Source organism: Jaculus jaculus, chromosome 7, assembly GCF_020740685.1.
Source record: "Jaculus jaculus isolate mJacJac1 chromosome 7, mJacJac1.mat.Y.cur, whole genome shotgun sequence".
NCBI lineage: Eukaryota > Metazoa > Chordata > Mammalia > Rodentia > Dipodidae > Jaculus > Jaculus jaculus.
This window is the reverse complement of record NC_059108.1, coordinates 110,310,443-110,331,852: the sequence shown is the minus strand read 5'-3', so window position 1 is coordinate 110,331,852 and position 21,410 is coordinate 110,310,443. Positions and strand designations below refer to the sequence as shown.

Below are 21,410 nucleotides of genomic sequence, written 5' to 3'. Positions count from 1 at the left end.
TGCCTGCAAAGCCAGAGGACCCAGATTCAATTCTCCAGATTCCACATTAGCCAGATGCACAAGGAAGCACTTGCGTCTAGAGTTCATTTGCAGTGACTGGAGGCCCTGGTACACCCAGTCAGTCTCTCTCTCTATGTGTCTCTCTCTCCCCCCTCCTCTCCACCAAATAAATAAATGTGTATGTGCATGCATGCATGCATGCATGCATACATAGATAAGATACACACACACACACACACACACACACGGCTGGAGATGGCTTTGCATTTAAGATGCTTGCCTACAAAGCCTGAGGACCCATGTTCAACTCCCCAGATACCACATAAGTCAGGCACACAAGTTTACAAAAGCATGCAAGGTCACGCATGTGCACAAGGTGGTACACGTGTCTGGAATTCAATTATAGTGGCCAGAGACCCTGGTACACCAATTCTCTCTAACTTCGTCTCATAAAATGGGGGGGGGGGGGATTTGTTGGGCTAGCTTCAAAATATATATATATATATATATATATATATATATATATATATATATATAAATTTATAAATTGTATTGAATGCTAATTCCAATTTTCCTTTTTCTCTCTCTTTTTGTGCATCTGGCCTTATGTGGTGCTGGGGAATCAAACCAGGGCTACCAGGCTTTGTAAGCAAGTGATTTTAACTACTGAACCAGACCTGCTAATTCAAATTTTCATTGTCACTGGATAAAGTATTTAATAAGAATTTATAGCCAGGTGTGGTGGTACACACCTATAATCCAAGCATATGGGAAGAGGTAGGAGGATCTGTGAATTCAAAGCCAGCTTGGAATTACAGAGAGAGTTCCAGGCAAGCCTAGGCTAAAAGTAAGACCCTACCTTGAAAGGAAAAAAGAATTTATAAATTGCCTCTTATACAATCATTTAAATACTTTTAATTTTCATATTGTATAATTTGTATTTTATTATAAAAAATTAAGCTTCTAAAGGAGCAAAAAATACTTTAAAACACTAAGAAAAGCTAATTTCCTCACACAAAGCTAATTTAACAGAATATGCAAAGGTACATAATCTTCACATATACTGCAAATCCTTAATGACTAAATATCTCAAACTGAAACTATGAGAAGCTTCTTGTCAACAGAAATTCTTAATTCTTTGTTCCTTAAAATACATTCTGATCTATCCATATATATTCATAAAATTAAAAATCTATGGTAATATATATTTTGTAGGGTTGAGGACTTAGATGCTCATTAGTAGTATACTTGCCTAGGATGCTAGAACACTCTAGGTTCAATCCCAACAATGCAGTACATGTGTTTATGTGTGCATAGATTATATATATATATATATATATATATATATATATATATATATATATATATATATGTATGTATGTATGTATGTATGTATGTATGTATATTTAAAGACTTTATGGTGAAGGTCATCCTCTTCAACTAAGCTCATAGCTTCAGGAAGGATATATATGGAGTGGTCAAGGAGGCAGAGGACACCTACCTAGCTAATCAGATCAGCTGAATTAACCCTAGTGACAGATGTCAGAGCCAGATCTCCCTTACATATAGAAATATATCCTGAAAAGGCACTTTTAATAATGGGAAACATTTATAATGCCTATCACATAATACATGTGTACATACATATGTACATATGTATGTGTGTGTGTGTTAGCTTCTCTCCAATTACTGACATTTTGTTTGAGGAGAATGTATGCACACATGTTCAAACTGACCTAGGTAGTAATTTAATTGACATGCTAAAAAAAGTATTATAGAAAATCAAAACATAAGCACAAAAATATAAAACTTAACTGAAATACACATTAAAATATTTGCATATACTTTTATAAATTGTAGGTCATTTTACCTTGGACATGCCATTATAAATTACATTTATAGAAAATCCAGGAAATGAATAATTATGAAACAGAAAATATTAAAATACTTGTAGACAGTTATTGGTTATGGAATTTCTTTGCCACAGAAATAAAAAGCAAGACATAGAATAATATCTACCTGTTGGTAGTTCTGCTTAAGTTGCTCAATTTGGAATTTAATCAATTTATTTTCATCTTGTACTTCCTATTAAATAAAAATTAAACATGAATATCTGGATAGAGATTACTGTTTTCCCTAAGCTTTTAGAACATTTTCTAGTCTAGAAACTTTCCATAATGTAACAATGTTTAAAGAATACAATAAGCCATATATCAAAACACACTATGCAATTACAGTCATTACATTTAGTACTACCCTCAGAGTTGTGTATCTCTGTAAAACAAAACAATATTCAGAAATAAACCTAAACACCTGTAAGAATTTAGCACTGGTTGATATTTGAAATTGATAAGACAAAGTTTATCAGGCGCAACACTAGTAGCATTTTGGGCTGTACTTTTTTTTCTTTTAGTTGGGGCTGTTTAATGTCATTTAGCAATACAGACTGGCTCCACATAGATACAATAGCATCACTCCTCCAGCTATGACAACCAGTAGCATTTCCACATACTTCAAAAGTCCTGTGGGGAAACACAATTGCTACAGTAATAATGGGTTAGTTAATAATATAGCTAACTCTCTTGTCTAAGGTTAGAATGCTATTCTCCTATATTACTTAAGTAAATTACTTATGAACTGAAATACCTAAAGAAAATGTAAAATTATTAAAGGAAAATAAGAAATATGGACTGGAGAGATGGCCCACAGTATTTTATTATTTTTTTAGATCACAGAATAAGATCTTTCTTTCTGAGACTTAAAACTGAGAAAATGACTTATATTTGAAAACATAAACATTTTAAACTTACAAAAGAGGAGGGAAGGGACAGAGAGATGGCTTGGCAATTACCTACAAAGCCAAAGGACCCTTGTTTGATTCTCCAGGACCCACATAAGCCAGATGCACAAAGGGGAACATGCATCTGGAGTTCATTTGCAATGGCTGGATGCCCTGATGTGCCCATTCTCTCTCTCCCTCCCCCAGGCAAATAAATAAAATATATTTTTAAAACATTTTAAGAAAAAAAAAAAGAGGAGGGAAAACATAAAAGAAGTTACAAGTAAAATTGGGGAAAACAAATCACCTCACATAGTAACAAAAGTTTAGTCTTCATTAACTACATAAAAACGGCTTGAGTCTGCATATGGCTTAGTGGGTACGGTGTTTATGGCACCAGTGTGAAGCCCCAAGTTCAGATCCCCAGCACCCATGGAAAATGCTTAGAGCTGGGAAAGCAGAGACAGGAGAATCTCTAGGGCTTGCTGGCTAGCTAGACTAGCGCACCCAGGGAGCTCATATTTAGTGAGGCACTGTCTCAAAAAAACTAAGGTGGAGAGTATCTAAGGAAGATTAACTGTTGTTAACCTCTGGCTTCTACCTGTATCCACATGCATTCACACACACATATAAGCACACAACCATGCACGCGCGCGCGCGCGCGCGCACACACACACACACACACACACACACACACAAGGTTTGGGGGGATTTTGGTTTATTTGCAAGGAAAGAGAGCTAGAGACAGAATATATGGTATGTGTGCACCAGGGCCTCTTGCCACTGCAAACGAACTTAGACTCATGCTTCACTTTGTGCACCTGGCTTTATGGTGAGCACTGCAAATTGAACCTGGACTATCAGGCTTTGCAAGCAAGTGCCTTTAACCACTTAACCATCTCTCCAGCTCACAGGCTTATAAATCAGTAAAAAGGAAAAAAGAATATATATCCAAGAACAATTTACATAAAACACAGCCTTAACTCCTCCCTATCAAAAGCAATTTAAACCAGGAGTGGTGGCTCACACCTTTAATCCCAGCACTCAGGAGGCAGAGATAGGAGGCTCGCTGTGAGTACAAGGTCCAGCCTGGGACTACAGCATCTACCTTGACCAAAAAAAAAAAAAATCAATTTAAAACATGGTCTACTTTTCAAGTTTAGAATTAAATGCTTTCATCTTTTGTTGGTGCTGGAAAAAAAGGGGAAATAGTACAGCTCCTGAAGCCTTAAATATTCACTATTAGGGCCACAAGTTGGACACACCTGCCACAGCATGAAATATGAGCAAGACTAGTCCAAGGTACTATAGACATTTACAAAAGTGGAAACAAAACAATTAAGACATATAAACCATTGGCCCAGAATTTTACTTCTAGAAATATATAATATGGATATACTAGCAAAGAAGTCAAAATGTATGTGTGCAAAGATAGTCACTGTAGCAATGTTTATAACTTGGAAAACAACCCTTAATATTCTAGTTATTCACCATTTGGAACTGACTATGCAAAAGATGAGGCAACAATACAGTACTATGAACCTATTACAAAGCCTGCTGGTCAGGGTTCAATTCCTCAGGATCCACATAAACCAGATGCACAAAGTGGTGCATGCATCTGGAGTTCGCCTGCAGCAACAAGAGGCCCTGGCATGCTCATATTCATTTCTCTCTTTTTCTTGAAAATAAAAGGGTTGTCTGGATAAAGTTAAAGGCAGCTGGGCATGGTAGCACATGCCTGTATTACAAGCACTCAAGACCTACAAAGAAAAGGAATCATAGTTTGAGGCTAGCTTGGGCTAATGTAGCAAGCTTTCAAGGCTATCTTGAGCTCTAAAACTAGCATCTGTCTCAAAAAAAAGATGTATTTGGGCTGGAGAGATGGCTTAGTGGTTAAGCGCTTGCCTGTGAAGCCTAAGGACCCCGGTTCGAGGCTCGGTTCCCCAGGTCCCACGTTAGCCAGATGCACAAGGGGGCGCACGCGTCTGGAGTTTGTTTGCAGAGGCTGGAAGCCCTGGCACGCCCATTCTCTCTCTCTCCCTCCATCTGTCTCTCTCTGTGTGTCTGTCACTCTCAAATAAATAAATAAATAAATAATATTTTTTAAAAAAAGATGTATTTGTTTTTAAGACAAAGGTAGTGGTAGCACACTTACTAACAAGCCTTGGGTTTGATCCCAAACATCACGCATCATACACACTTGCGCATACCACACACACAGGTAGAAATAACCTTATATGGGAAGATCTGAAAAATATATTGGCAATTAATGGATACTTTCTCAAAAGATACAATGGGAGGCCGGGCATGGTGGTGCATGCCTTCAATCCCAGCACTTGGGAGCAGAGGTAGGATTGCTGTGAGTTCGAGGCCACCCTGAGACTGCATATGAGTTTCAGGTCAGCCTGGACTAGAGTGAGACCCTACCTCAAAAAACCAAAAAAAAGATACAATGGGCATTAATAGTACCTGTAAAGAATGAGACCCAGTATCTGCATGAAGCTCAATCTGTATTACATTATTTTTATAGCAGCTAAAACATTTTTTCAAAAACAAGCAAAGACAATAACACCCATTAATAATCATGCTCACCTGTAGTAGCTTGGTTTGGCTAGAAAGATCACTCTCTTTCTCTCTTAGCACACCTTCTATTCTCTTCATTTCATTTTCTTTTTCTTTCAGCCTAGAAGTTTTGCAGACTTTATTTTACTAATGTACATTAAAAGGAAAATCAGACTCCAATATCACCCCTGAGAAAAAAAGTCAACAGACAATACATACCAACTATTTCTTCTGACATGATTACATTAGTTTTATTTATTTTATTTTTACATTAGTTTTAAAGGACACTACTTTCAAGGACATTCAACTTCTAAGCCAAGAACATTCTAAAACTACTTCAGCTTATTTTATACTTAACACTTGTGTGTGTGTGTGTGTGTGTGTGTGTGTGTGTGTGTGTGTGTGTGCAGGTTCATGTGTACATGGAGGCCACAGGATATTGTCAAGTGTCATTCTTCAGCAATACCATCCACCTTCTTTTCAGACAAGGTCTCTCACTGGCCTAAATTTGCCAAGTAGACTAGACTGGCTGGACAGTAAGCCCCAGGAATCTGTCTTCCACCTCTCCAGCACTGGGATTATAAACATGTACCACCACACTCTGTTTTGTATGTGGATTCCAGAGATCAAATTCAAGTAAGTCCTCATACTTGGACAGTAAGCACTTTGCCAACTGAGCCATCTTGACAATACTTACTTAACATATCTTAAGTAAATATGACCTTTTAAAAATACAAAACTAAAACAAAGGCCTTATACAAGCAAGATTATGTCTTTACCAATTATTATTTAAAAAAAATGACTACTTAAGGCCAGGCGTGGTGGCTCACGCCTTTAATCCCAGCACTCAGGAGGCAGAGGTAGGAGGATCACCAGGAGTTCAAGGCCACTCTGAGACTACATAGTGAATTCCAGGTCAGCTTGAGGTAGAGTGAGACGCTACCTTGAAACAACAAACAAAAACAAACGAACAAAAAAAAAAGACTACTTAAAAATCTTTGCCACCACTAATCTTAAATCATAGTTCACTGAACATGGAAATTAAACAATTAAGCCCTTGTGTTAACAAGGTATATATACATTTTTACTTAGTGTATATGCGTTTTTATTTAGTACTTTCTTAACCAATCTTGATATAAGTTTTACTATATCTAGCCCATGAGTCCCAACTGTCCTTACTATTTTAAGCAACAAAGTTCTTTCACAATACTTAACACTGTTAAATGACCTGTTTGTCTACTTCCTTATGGCTAGAACCCATCTTACCCATTTCAATATCCTTAGTGTCTGAAGGCATAAAAGTTTACTGAGTAGGACACTATTTTATCCTACTTTACTCAACAACGCCAAGACATTTAAAAATCCATATATACATATAAAGTTAAAAACATACTTGAAGAATGGAATTAAAGAATGAAACAGTTTGAATTAGTGTGCACTCAGGAAATCAATGTAGGATGCCATGAGTTCCGGGCAAGCTATAGGATGAGCCTCTGTGGTGAGAGGTAGAGGAAGTGGGGGAGAAGGGAGAAAGGGAAGAATGAAAATAAAGGGGAAGCCTTAAATTTATACTGCTAAGTGAAAGAAGCCAATCTGAAAAGGCTACATACTTGTTCTACCCTATGATGTCCTGTAAAAACAAAATTATGGAAAGAATAAGATAATCGGTGGTGAGGCTGGAGAGATGGCTTAGTGGTTATGTGTACTTCTTGTACAAGCATGAGGGCCTAAGGGGGCCTGAAGCCATCTGAGTTCGAATCCCCAGAACCCAGGTAAACAGCTGGTGTAGCCACATGCATCTGTAATCCTAGTCCAGCAAAGGAGAGCCAAGAGACCAAGGAATCTCCTGGGCTCAAAAAAAGCAGCAAGCTCTGGTATCAATAACAGACTACAGCTCAAACAAAACAGGTGGGAAGAGTGATGGAGGAGCTCTGCTCCAGCCACCACAAAACAACACTCCCATCCAGCTGTAGGTGAGTGCAGAGGATACTACAAAGGCACATATACATGTATAAACCACACACACACCCCATCACATACACATGTACAAATAAGCAAAAAAGAAGAACAACAAAAAAAGATGACCACTGATTGCCAAAACTTTAAGAAAAAAGAGGGTTGGAAAGTAACTGAAGAGAGGGTAGAAGAAATAGGTGCACAAGAGATTTTTAAGATAGTGAAACTATTCCATATGATACAATATTGATGGGTATATCATAATCATACATTTATTAACACCTACAGGGCTGGAGAGATGGCTTAGCAGTTAAGGTGCTTGCCTGTGAAGCCTAAGGACCCATGTTCTAACTCCAGATCCCACGTTAGCCAGACACACAAAGGTGAGGCAAGTGCAAGACATAAGCATGTGCAGTTTGATTACAGTGGCTGAGGCCCTGGCACACCAATATTCATTCATTCATTCATTTATTCATTCATTCATTCATATTGTCTCTCTGTGTCTTGCTTTAAAAAAAAAAACCTACAAAAGGTGAATTTCAATGTACATTGTAGCCTTCAGTTAATTAACAACTGAATTGTTATAGGCTCACCAATGATAATAAATGTACCATATTAATGCAAGATGTTAATAATAGGAAAAATGGGGTAATGGAAACTGTACTTTGTGATTTTTTTTTTCTGTAAATCTAGAGTGATCCTTGCCCTCCAAATAAAGTCTATTAATTTACAAAAGAAATGACAAGAAAAATGTAAGGCAGACATAAACCTAAAACTATACTTAAGCTATGTAAACATATAGACTCATAAAATTTGTTTTTAAAATGGTTTTTAAATATTTATTTTTATTTATTTATTATTTGAGAGAAAGAGAGAGAAGTAGACAGAAAGAGAGAGAGAGAGAGAATGGGCATGCCAGGGCTTCCGAACACTGCAAACAAACTCCGGATGCATGCGACACCTTGTGAATCTAGCTTATATGGGTCGTGGGAAATCAAACCTGGGTCCTTTGGCTTTATAGGCAAGTGCCTCAACTACTAAGCCACCTCTCTAGTCCTAAAATGTTTTTATTTACTGATTTGTAAGGAGAGAAAGGGAAGGAGAATGGGCATACCAGGGAGTCCTGCCACTGCAGACAAACTCCAGACAAATGCGTCACTTTCTACATCTGTTTTTTATGTGAGTACTAGAGAATCAAACCCAGGATGTCAGGCTTTGCAACCAAGTGCCTTTAACTGTTGAGCCATTTATCCAGCCCCAAATGTGTATACTTTAATGATTTATATACTACTATAAAGGGACTACCAATATGTCTCTAAGGTAACAGATGAGAGAGAGAGAAAAGCACCTCAACAATTACTCATTAGCAGTCAGATAAACAGCTCTATAAATGCAAAATCTTAGGGTCAAGCAAAGTCATCTTCCTTTTCATAAAGACAAGTAACCTATCTTAACAGTTTCAGTGCTAAAGAGATTGCTCAGTGGTTAAGGTACTTGCCTACAAAGCCTAAATGGCCCACGTTCAACTCCCCAGTACTCATGTAAGGCCAGATGCCCAAGATGGTGCATGCATCTGGAATTCATTTGCAGTGACTAGAGCCCTGGTGTGCTTATTCTATCTGCCTCTCTCTCTCAAATAAATAAATTAAAATAAAATAAAATTTAAAGGATGGATACAGCCAGGTGTAGTAGCACATGCCTTTAATCCCAGCACTCGGAGGCAGAGGTAGGAGGATTGCTGTGAATTTGAGGCCACCCTGAGAATTTAGAATGAATTTCAGGTCAGCCTGCGGTAGAGTGAGACCCTACCTCAGAAAAAAAAAAAAAAAAAAAAAAAAAGTTGGGTACACATTTTATAAAAGAAAAAAAAGACTGACACGTCCTATGCTACTGACAATATTTTCATTATTCAGCACAGAATAAATATATGACAAGATCTGTTCTCCCGATAAGTAAGTATTATTATAGAAAGATTTAAACTCTGAGCTGGAGAGATGGCTTAGCAGAGTTAAGGTGCTTGCCTGCAAAACCAAAGGACCCAGGTTCAATTCCCTACAATCCATGTAAGCCAGATGCGCAAAGTGGCACATGCATCTGGAGTTCATCTGCAGGGGCTAGAGGCTCTGGCATGCCAATTCTCTTTTTTTCTCTTGCTCTCTCAAATAAATAAATTAATTTAAAAAGAGAGAGTGAGAGATGGCTTAGTGGTTAAGGTGCGTATCTGTGAAACCTAAGGACCCAGATTCAATTTCCCCAGCACTCATGTGAGCTACAGGCACAAGTTGGCACATGCATCTGGAGTTCGTCTGCAGTGCTAGAGGCCCTGACGTGCCCATTCTATCTCTCTCTACCCCTCACTCTCTTTTAAGTAAATAAATAAAATGTACAAAAAATTTTTAAGACTTTAACTCCATTATTTGTATTAGGTCTAAGATTATCATCTGATCAATTTGAAATCAACTATTTTCTCTTTGTAATAATTGCATAATTTGTTTTAAAAAACAGGACTTAGGCTGAAGAGATGGCTTTGCAGTTAAGGCACTTGCCTGCAAGGAGAAAGGACCCAGGTTCAATTCTCCAGGACCTACGTAAGCCAGATGCACAAAGTAGCACATGCATCTGGAGTTCGTTTATAGCGGCTGAAGGCCCTGGCATGCCCATTTTCTCCCTCTCTGTCAAATAAATATTAAAAAGTTTTAAAAAAATAAAAATCAGGACTTAAACCAGTCTATATTTACTTGTAAGAATATATGAGAAAACAGGTTTAACATTTTAAAGGGTAGTCTAAATGTATTTAACTTTTAAGGACTTCTGCTTTCTACAGCAGAGTCTTATACCATTTGGCTCCAACTATAATTCATATTTGGCAAGTTAATGACTTAGGCAAATCACATCCAAATACATTTTAAGAGGACAGGGGAGATGGCTCAAGCCTGACAGCCTCAGTTTAGGCTCCCCACACCCACATAAAGCCAGATGTGTAGCTCTAGCATCTGTAGTACCACTGTGCCTACAGCAAGAAAGCAGGTACAGACAAGAAGAATCTGGACACTTACTGGCCATCTAGCCAGGTAGACACAGAGATGAACAACAAGAGAGGTAATCTCAAAAAAAGGTGGAAGGTGCGTTCAAGGTTGTCCTCTGACTTACACATGCATGCTTTGGCAGTGCACACACCCACATCCAAACACACTCATACACACAAATAAGTGTGGACTCTCTAATCAAATGCTGTGAAAGTGTACTTACACGATTTCAAGTTCTTCAAATCGTGCTGTAGAACATGCCTAAAAAATACATTCACATTGTTAATTCCAGCATCAAAATAAGTCAGGTACAATAATACAATCTGTGGTAAATTTAAGGCTACCTGTAAAACAAAAGAATGGGTTTTCTTTCTACTTTTTCACCCTTGTTTTTTTTGAGACAGGGTTTTGGCTGTGAAGTCCAAGCTGACCTTAAACTTAATGTAGCCCAGTGTGCCTCAAACTCACAGTCTGCTTTGTCTCAGCCTCTTGAGGGCTGAAATTACCAACCTGAATGTTTTTGTGTTTTTTTTTAAATCAAACTTCATTTTTAATGTTTATTTTCTAAAGTATTATAAATTAGCATATAATCTAAACAGTTACAAATGAGCTTGGAATGCATTTGAAAAAAAGGAGAAATGCTTATAGTATTAACCCAACAAATTAACTTTAAATATGGCTTAGCAATAATGAAAGTTAACTTACTTCAATAATAATAACAAAACTATAACGACAACATGATTTTGGAGGCAAAGAAACTGAGAATGCATTTTTTTTGTAAAAAAAATAAGTTTTTCAATATATTCAGTCATTCACTCATTTATTTGCAAAAGAGAGAGAAAGAAGAGGCACATCAGGGCCTCTTGCTGCTGTAAACTCCAGACGCATGCACCACAGTGTGCATCTGGCTTTACGTGAGTACTGGGGAATTGAGCCTGGACCTGTAGGCTTTGCAAGCAAGCATCTTTAACCGCTGAGCCATCTCCACAGCCTGAGAACATATTCCTTACTCTTCAGTACATTCAATCCTGATTTCTCATTCCTTAAGTAGTCTGTTCATTATTTGTTGGTACTATACCTCTTGCAAGTTATGTTGTGCTACTTCTTGAACATGTGCCTTTAAAGATTCATTTTCTTCTCGAAGATCCTTTAAAAAAGGGGAGGATACATGAAATGATTTTCAAACAACTTCTTTTTTAAAAAGTATTTTTCACTTTTTTTTTTTTTGTTTGTTTGTTTCCAGGCTGACCTGGAACCCCTCTGTAGTCCCAGGCTATCCTTACACTCACAGCAATCCTCCTACCCCTGCCTCCCAAGTGCACCACCACACCAGGCACTTTTGTTTTCTTCTCACCTGTATCCATTTCTCTTTATCAGCTAGGTCTTTCTCCTTCATTTCTAAACCAGCCTTCATAGTATTCATCTGTTCCTCCTTTCCTTTTAATCTAACAATACAGGTATAAATATTTACATGTAACAAAAACAAAACAAAAACAAAAGTACTTGAGATTGTAAAAGCACATTACAGGTATTACTCAGGTCCAAACTGATTGAAATGAACTAAAAACCACGATGTATAAACAAATACAGGAATTTGAATCCATCAAATTAAGAAGTACAAGATTAAATAAAACCATTTTATCATTGAATAGACAGGTATTGAATAAATTAGAATAGCTTTACTCCTGCCTGCCCTATGACACCCAATTAGGGAAGTATCAGCAAATTTGAAAGCTAACAGCTATAAGTGGCTTGAGTGTAAAATGTACAGCTAGTGTCACATTGCTGCTGAAACAGACAAAGAACATCTCAGTTGACAGTCATACATTAATTACAAAATCAAAAAAAAAAATGACACTTTCTACTTTTAACCCAATACGTTAGAACACAGTGAAAACCTAAGATTTTAAGATGTTTGGGAATTATTTTATATTTTCCAAAGCATTATTTGAAATCAGACATACAGAAACTATGTCTTCTGTTTTATTTAATTTGTACAAGAGATATTTGGGCTGAGGAGATGGTTCAGCAGTTAAAGGTGCTGCTTATAAAGCCTGTGTGTCCAGGTTCAATTCCTCAGCACCCACATAAAGCCAGATGTACAATGTGGTGCATGAATCTGGAGGTTTTTTGGTTTTTTTTTTTTTTTGCACTGGCACACCCACATTCATTTATGCATTCATTCATTTATCTCTTGCTCTCTGTCCTTGCAAGATAAATTTTTAAAAATTTTTTAAAAGATATTTTACAAGAAAATGAGAGAAATGGTACTTACAAGTTCTGAAGCTCCTGAACTTGAGAAGAAGCAGATAACTAAAATACAAGGGAAAGAAAAAGCAAATGGTAATCCTTTCAGTTCACCTTACAATACTTTAAAATAGAAATCTTGAGCTGGAGAAATGGCTTAGTGGTTAAGGCGCATGCCTGCGAAGCCTAAGGACCCAGGTTTGATTCTCCAGGTCCCACGTAAGCCAGATGCACAAGGTGGAACATGTGTCTAGAATTAATTTGCAGTGGCTAGAAGCTCTGGCACACCCATTCTCTCTCTCTCTCTCTCTAATAAATAAAGAACAAATAAATCTTTAAAATAGAAATCTTGGCTGGGCAAGGTGGCACATGACTTTAATTCTAGCACTCAGGAGACAGAGATAGGAAGATTGCTGTGAGTTCAAGGCCACCCTGAGACTACCTAGTGAATTCCAGTGAGCTAGAGTGAGGCCATACCTCAAAAAATCAAATAATAATAAATTAATTAATTAAAGAAGATAGAAATCTTTATTTCAGTTCAAATTACAATGGCCCAAGTTGAATTTTCCATGCCACAATGAGATGTGTTTTGATTTCACCAACTCAAGACCAATGACAATAAAACTAACAAATTTTAAAAAATAAATCACTGGGAAAGGGCAAGAAGGAAAATGGTTATAAGCAACAAATCTAAATAACATGGCATTTCTACAATTATGAAAATTAGTCTTAACTAATTTTAATTAGACTCCACATATCTCCCTATCTCCCTATAGTATCAGAGCTCTTCTCTAGCCCAGTCTTTAACAACTATGACTCAGCAGTACTCCATGGTGTCCTTCCTAACTCCCTGTTTAAAAAGGCCTAGACAGTCTGTAACAGAATACTTTGGTTCCCCATTCTCTTCCCTTTAGACCTTGGCTTAAGATGGAAGTTCTCCTGGAAAAGCCTCTCCTGAACTCTCAGTTATACAACACATTATCCCTTATCTTAGCACAAGGCCTTGGCAAAGAGGAACTGAATAAACATGGTTGAATGCATGTTGCTGGATGAATGAGTCATCTCTTCCATGCAGTCTCACCATTTTTCAATGAGACCTAGCAGATAAAATTTAATATAATTTGGGCTGGAGAGATGGCTTAGCGGTTAAGCGCTTGCCTGTGAAGCCTAAGGACCCCGGTTCGAGGCTCGGTTCCCCAGGTCCCACGTTAGCCAGATGCACAAGGGGGCGCACGCGTCTGGAGTTCGTTTGCAGAGGCTGGAAGCCCTGGCGCGCCCATTCTCTCTCTCTCCCTCTATCTGTCTTTCTCTCTGTGTCTGTCGCTCTCAAATAAGTAAATAAATAAAAAATATTTTAAAAAAATTTAATATAATGTATCTCCTGAGTTATAATATCCACCTCTGGAACTGCCATCAAAACTCGTATTTGGTTCTACAGGCAGAGATTGAACAGTAATCTATAACAAAACATTCAGTACATGTAGTTTGTTTACTTTTTTTCCCCCTAGGTAGCATCTCACTCTAGCCCAGGCTGACCTGGAGTGCTGGGATTAAAGGTATGTGCCACACCACACCTGGCTACTGTTTAGTCTTCTGTTAGATAAATACTTCCCCTTTATAAAAGCAAAGTGGTTTTTTTTTTTTGTTTGTTCTGTTTTTAGGCTTTTCAAGGTAGAGTCTCACTCTAGCTCAGGCTAATCTAGATATGAACTCTCAGGTGACCTCAAACTCATAGTAATCCTCCTACCTCTGCCTCCTAAGCATATTTTTTAGGTTGACAAACTAAAATGAAATAATACAGAAATTTTTCTTAAAAGGACTTTAGTAAAAAATATTACAGATACATGGATTAAAATATCAAAGAAACATTCACAGACCAGACCAAAAAATTAGAAAAATAAAAAGCATACAACCCAATATACTTAGAGCAAACTATAAAAGATTTTTTTCTGATAAGGGAAAAATATTCAAAAATAACATAGACACTAATAAATCTATCATGCTATGGCTCTGGGATTTTTACCTGTTGAACCTTTTCAAGCTGGACATTTCCTATTTCTTCTTTTAGAGCCTCTATTTCCTGTTTCAAAGCCTTGACAATGACAAAACACACAAGATTGGACAATGGAAACACACAGAAGTTGACAAAAAAAATGCAATGCACACACAAACACATGAAATCAAATGATATTAACTAAAGTTGATAAACAGAGAGCCACACAGACCACACTCTCTCTCCTAATACCTGAACAGTTTTCTCCTTATTAGCAACTTTGAGAAGTTCAACTTCTAGAAGTTCTTCCACAGACTTAATCTTTCCATCTTTCTCATGGATCCTTAAATAATCAAAGAAAGCATTAATCTGAATGTACACCACTGAGACCTACTAAGTGTAATAGTAGCACATGAAAAGCTCTCCAAATCAACCTTCATATTTTCGTAAGACTTCAGCCCATCTTTGCAGAGAAAGGGGGAAACACTTAAAGGTTTTCTACAATGAGAATAAATGAGCAACAACCAGATGGTTAAAATGTATACACACAAGAAGTTGGTGATGTGTTTCAACATGACATGAACATTGTGAGGTCTGTCCCATAAAGGATACCAACACCAAAAAGAATTAAAATCCATTTGATAATCCTGGATTAGAGTTTTGAAAGCTGTGACAAAGGTTATACACAATTATGGTATCAAACTTTACAGACAGCTCAAAAAAGGGAATATATGCAAGGAACAGACCTCTGCAACATAGTATGATCCTTAACAGCTAATGCTGCAGTAGAGAAAATTAATACTTTGATGTCACATGAGAACAGAATCAATTATGAAAATGGATTTTCAATACAAAAAGTCCCCCCAAAAGTTGGGAAAGCACAACTACTTCCCTTATTTCATCAGTGAAAAATACTAGAATTAAACTAACCCATGCAGCCTGTCATCCCAGCACTCAGGAAGCTGAGTGAGGAGGACCAAGAGCTAGAGGCCAGGCTGGAGCGATGGCTCAGCGGCTAAGGTGCTTATCTAAAGCCTCACAACTTGAATTAGACTCCCCAGTATCCACATAAAGCCAGATGTAACATGGCGCAGGCATCTGGAATTTCTCTGCAGAGGTTAGAGGCCTTGGTATGCACTTTCTTGTTCTCTCATTCATTTTCCCTCTCTTTTTCTCTCTCTCCTTCCTCCCTCCCTGTGCTGGTAAGTTAATATTTTAAAAAAAGTTGGACTGTAAAGCAAGCTAATGTGTATCAGCTATCCTTTGTAAGCAGCAGAGCTGCATTGATGAATGTTCAGAAAACAGGCCAAAAGGCTCAGAGAACACTGAGAAAGAAAGGGAGGAAAGACAGTAGGAGCCTCAGCATGGGTAGGATTAGCCTGAGGCAACCGCCCCCACAGAGTGACTGAGGCCTGTAACACCCCACAATGAATGCCAATAAACACACTGATAATGGGGCAAGGGAGAGGGGATATGAATACAAACTTTTTATCAAAAAAAAAAAAATCAACCCCCCCAGACACAAAATGGCGTGAATATCCATGATCTCACAGCACCTGACACTACCTACACAAGACCATCATAAGAGGAGGAAATGATCATGACATCAAAATAAAAGAGAGACTGATTGAGAGGAGGAGGGGATATGATGGAGAATGGAGTTTCAAATGGGAAAGTGAGGGGTAGGAGGGCATTACCACGAGACATTGTTTATAATCATGGAAGTTGTTAATAAAAAAAATTCAATAAATAAATTTAAAAAAAAGAAAACAAGACAAAATAAAACCAGTTTATGTCATCACTTACACTCTCCTAAGTTCTTCAACTAGAGATGCAAAAGAAACCTAGAAACAGAAAGGTATGTTATTACTTGGTAATTTTTGCAAACTAAGTAGGTAAAAATAACAAAATATATAATCCATTTCACCAAAATCCAAATGAGAAAAAGAAACATAGTAATTCTTTGCAGATTCCTTAATATCATAATGAAAAAAATAGATATTTTGAAAGCAAATAGCTTTAAGATGACTTGTAAGTGGAGGCCATAAGAAAAAAACTTTAAATTATTTAATTAGCAATTCTCCACACCCCCCCCCACCTATACCGCCCCCCAATCCGCCAATTCCAGGCTGACCTGGAATTCACTATGTAGTTTCAGGTGGCCATGAACTCATGGTGATCCTCCTACCTCTGCCTCCCAGGTGCTGGGATTAAAGGTATGTGCCACTTCGCTCAGCCCACCCCCTTATTTTTTCAGAGAGGGTCTAACACTGAACCTGGAGCTCACTGATTTGGCTAGATGAGCCAGCCAGCAACTGGTGCTACATGTGGCTTTGACATGGGTTCTGGGGATCTGAATTTAAGTCCTCATAACTACAAAGGTCCTTTACCAAGTGAGCTACCTCCCAGCACCCAGTAGTGTTTTCATGTAACAATTTTGACCACTGTTTAAAACAAACATTTGCATGATTGATATTACCTGATCATTTTGCTTGGCTTTCAAGTCTTGAATTTCTTTTGTCAAGGCTGAGTTTTCTGTTCTTATGGCCTTTTTCAAAGATACACAAACAAAATATTGATTTTCTGAAATATCAGTTAGCTTCAATATAAGCTAGCCACTCCCCTCCTCCCCAAAACCTTCTGTTCTAGAACTTTCATAATCAACTCATTTTGTAATTCAATCATTCCCACATATATTTCAATTTATATTCCAGTATCCTCAAAAACACACAGCATACCACTTGTCAATTATGCCACATTCTTCTCTAAATTCAAATATAGCTTTACCTTACTTTTCTCAACAACCCTATCTTAATCAAGTTAACTAAGGCTAATGATAACTATATAACAGAACTCTACTTTTTCCTTTTTAGAATATTTTTACTTATTTATTTGAGCGAGAGAGATTAGATATACTAGGGCCTCTTGTCATTGCACACACAGATACATGTGTCACATTATGCATCTGGCTTTACATGTGTACTGGGGAATCAAACCCAGGCCAGCCTTTGCAAGCAAGTACATTTAACTGCTGAGCCAGCTCCCTAGCCCCATAAATCCACTTTTCTTTCTCTCACTTTCAATACTATTTCATAGGCTATAACATCTCCTAGTAATTATCTGGTTACAATTTGAACATGGGTGTAACTGGAAAAGCACACATTGTAAACTGTAACAATAGATCTACCTCATTAAGGTAATGAATATTTCAATCATCCAAGCATTTTTCTATTTCTAAGGAAATCTTATTTTAAATCAATTTAAAATTCGATAAACGTATAACATGTACATCAAAACTGTGAAAAGATCTTATAATTACAGAGAAACAACTTTGTGTTCATGATGTAAGCACAAGGAAAACAATCTACAAAATGCTTTACATTCAGTTCCTCCTCTTTAGTGGCCACCTGAATAAGTCCAGTTTCAAGTAATTCTTCTACAGTCTTTAACTTTTCATCCTTTTCTTGAATCCTGAAATTATAAATTTAAAAGATATATATGAACTATTTGATCAAGGTAAATGACATCATTCCTAAATATTTTACAGGGATCAACCCCTATGTGCATCATTCATTATAAACAAGATAGCCTAAGCAAGTCAGTCACTGTCACATGACAATCACAAACCATTTGGAAATCCTAGCTAATCTGCAGCAGGGCACATTCTTTCCTGCCACCAAGTTCAAGTAGCATTTGCCCTGAAATTAATATAGCTAATAATTCTATCTCAAGTTTGATAGGAATGAGTCTTCAAAGTATGAAATGTTAAAAACTTACCATTTTTAGCCAGGCGTGGTGGTGCACGCCTTTATGCTCAGCACTCGGGAGGCAGAGGTAGGAGGATCGCCATGTGTTCGAGGCCACCCTGAGACTACATAGTGAATTCCAGGTCAGCCTGGGCTACAGTGAGACCCTACCTTGAAAAAGAAAAAAGAAAAAAAAACTTACCATTTTTCCATTTGTTCCATAACATCTTTATCAGGCTAAAAATAAAAATTACCAAAAAAAGAGGTTTAATTCTACCAAGTTCGTATAAGGTAAAACTAGTTTAGAAATATGACTCTCTGAAAACTATTTAAGGTTCTAAATAATTCCAAAATGTAAGGGAACTGCCCTTATTTGAAGACTACAACTTCTTACAAAATTATTTAATTCAAAAGACAACAGGCAAGAGGCATTTACATAAAAGGCACAAAAAATACACTAGGGCTGGCACAATGAATTAATAACTTATGAGTTTTTAATCACTACAAAAGATTGTGACAGTGTGAGTATAAGAAAGGATTTGCTTTACTTCCCTAATGCTAACTCTTCAAATACAAAATTTTAAGCCTCTAAGGATTTGTAAGTCAGAAAAACAGCTTTTTAACTTTTTTAAATTTTTAGTTGATTTCTCCCTAAACTAAATTCTAACACAAAGGCAATTGCATAAGTCCTATTTACAGATCAATGGATTTTTTAAAAAAATATTTCAAAGTTCATTTTTTTAATTTTTTTTGTTCATTTTAATTTATTTATTTGAGAGTGGCAGAGAGAGAGAGAGAGAGAGAGAGAGAGAGAGAGAGAGAGAGAGAGAGAGAGAGGGGCAGATAGAGAATGGGTGCGCCAGGGCTTCCAGCCACTACAGACGAACTCCAGACGCATGCGCCCCCTTATGCATCTGGCTAACGTGGGTCCTGGGGAATTGAGCCTCGAACCGGGGTCCTTAGGCTTCACAGGCAAGCACTTAACCACTACGCCATCTCTCCAGCCCTGGATTTTTTTCTTTTAACATGTAGCTATTACAGAAACATAGCTAGACCAAAACAGGAACAATTCTGAAAGTGTTAATTGGGCATGGTGGCAAATGCCTTTGACCCCAAGCACTCCAGAAGTTAAGGTAGGAGGATCTCTATGAGTTAGAGGCCAGCCTAGGCAAGAGTAAAAAACACTATCTTGGAGGGGCGGGGTAGTGTTTCTTAACTGCAGACACAGTAAGACAACTAGTTTTTTACGTTTTTTAGAAAGCACTGAAAACATGACATTCATGTTGCTCCTTCCGGCCTGCTCCCCACCCGGCCCCACCAGCCCTCAGCTACACACACAAGTCCCTGCTGCTGTCATGCTTTACAGCTCAAAGCAAAAGGTCCTACTCAGCATTTGTAGATTTTTTAGCAACTAAGCAACCTAACCAAACAGGTTTAGGTTTTTCCTCTTGAACATTCTCTTCTACCCACTCTTTTCCCACTCACTTTTCTAATATTGCTATTGTCTTCAATCACTATACAGCCAATTTTCATGCATAAAATTAGTTTTTCTACTGTCAAATCCACATCTTAAGATGGTACATCTTAAATATGGTTTAAATTAGTCCTTTCCTTCAATGCCTGAGTTTAGGTCTTCAGTTTTACTCCTCTCAAATACAACAATGCTCCAATTTTCCCTGCTTGTAGTTCATAAGGACTATTTTGTAAAGGGACACAGCAAGACTGTTCCAGTGGAGAAAAACTCTACTCTTCATGAATGCCAAGACTTAAAACTAGTAAGTCCAAGTGACCTGCACTCTCTTAAACACCTTACTGCAATCAGCATGATCTTTCTAAAATGTGGGCTAAATGTTGATCCATCCTGAGATACCCTTTGGTGTTAGACCAGGTCCGTGATCTTTACACAATGAACAAAGTTTTTCACAATTAGGCCCTAGCAAATCTTTCTAGAGCCCCTATACCTGGTGGGTTGCACTTACACACTATCCCAATGTACACTGAATATGTCAATTTTATCACACACAACCATGATGTGGAACTCTGTTTTCTCTTGGCCTGGACTTCCTCTTTGCTGTTTGGCAAATCGATGGCCAATTTTCAGAATCAGGTTTAGCTGACCCCTGTGTTTCCTCTCCATTTCTCCTTCAAATAGAATGAATTAGCTTAAACACATAGTTCAAAAAATTTATTCAGCATACTTCTCTATTTTGCACATCTATTTCTACATTAAGACATATTTTGAGGACAAGAATCAAGTCTCATTCACCTCCAAGGCCTCAGCATATAGGTAAAGTACCCTGCACATACTCAAGGAGTGAATACATAGCTTATGAATTGATTATTCTTTTAATAAAATTAGTTTATTAAGTACCCTGAGTCAGCTCATCAAACACTGACTTGAACAAAACTAACCCTGATAAGCATCCATCTAACAATTTTACTTCTTACACATTTTACTAGTCTAATTCAATCCTATTGTTTACTCCCTAGATGATAAACCTACATCTTATACAATGTACAAAATAAGGATGTGGCTGCCACATTATAGTGGCAATAACATTTGCCTTACAACATATATAAGAAATCCTGGGCTAGAGGACGTGGTGGTGCATGTCTTTAATCCCAGCACTCTAGAGGCAGAGGTGGAAGGATCACCATGAGTCTGAGGCCACCCTGAGACTACATAGGTCACCCTGGGCTAGAGCAAGACCCTACCTTGAAAAAACAAAAAAAACAAAAAACAAAAAAAAGGAAGTTGGAAGCTAAAAAACTTAAGCACACTAATTTTCATCTCTTCTTTCACTATCGATAAGAGTAAAAACAGTCTTGGCTTAGCAGTTAAGTGCTTGCCTGTGAAGCCTAAGCACCCCGGTTTGAAGCTCGATTCTCCATACCCATGTTAGCCAGATGCACAAGAGGGTGCACGCATCTGGAGGTCATTTGCAATGGCTAGAGGCCCTGGTGCGCCCTTTCTCTCCCTGTTTGCCTCTTTCTCTGTCGCTCTCAAGTAAAGGCATAAAAATAAACAAAAAAATTTTTAAAGCCAAAGAAAAAAATGCATTTAATTTGCCAAGATGAAAGAGGTCTCAACTATATCTCAA

At 37.6% G+C, this 21,410-nt stretch overlaps 1 protein-coding gene across 1 annotated transcript in view; it reads right to left on the bottom strand.

Annotated features, from left to right (window-relative positions):
* Nucleotides 1-21,410, bottom strand: part of Ktn1 (kinectin 1) — a 136,297-nt gene that overhangs the window by 26,269 nt on the left and 88,618 nt on the right. Inside the window, exons 19-29 of the mRNA XM_045153896.1 lie at nt 18,512-18,546; nt 17,944-18,034; nt 17,043-17,111; nt 16,370-16,407; nt 14,816-14,906; nt 12,599-12,636; nt 11,678-11,768; nt 11,402-11,470; nt 10,547-10,584; nt 5,372-5,462; nt 2,020-2,085 (exon numbers count right to left, since the gene is read on the bottom strand). Of these exons, the coding sequence (XP_045009831.1) occupies nt 2,020-2,085; nt 5,372-5,462; nt 10,547-10,584; nt 11,402-11,470; nt 11,678-11,768; nt 12,599-12,636; nt 14,816-14,906; nt 16,370-16,407; nt 17,043-17,111; nt 17,944-18,034; nt 18,512-18,546 (717 nt within the window). The remainder of the gene's footprint in view (nt 1-2,019; nt 2,086-5,371; nt 5,463-10,546; nt 10,585-11,401; nt 11,471-11,677; nt 11,769-12,598; nt 12,637-14,815; nt 14,907-16,369; nt 16,408-17,042; nt 17,112-17,943; nt 18,035-18,511; nt 18,547-21,410) is intronic.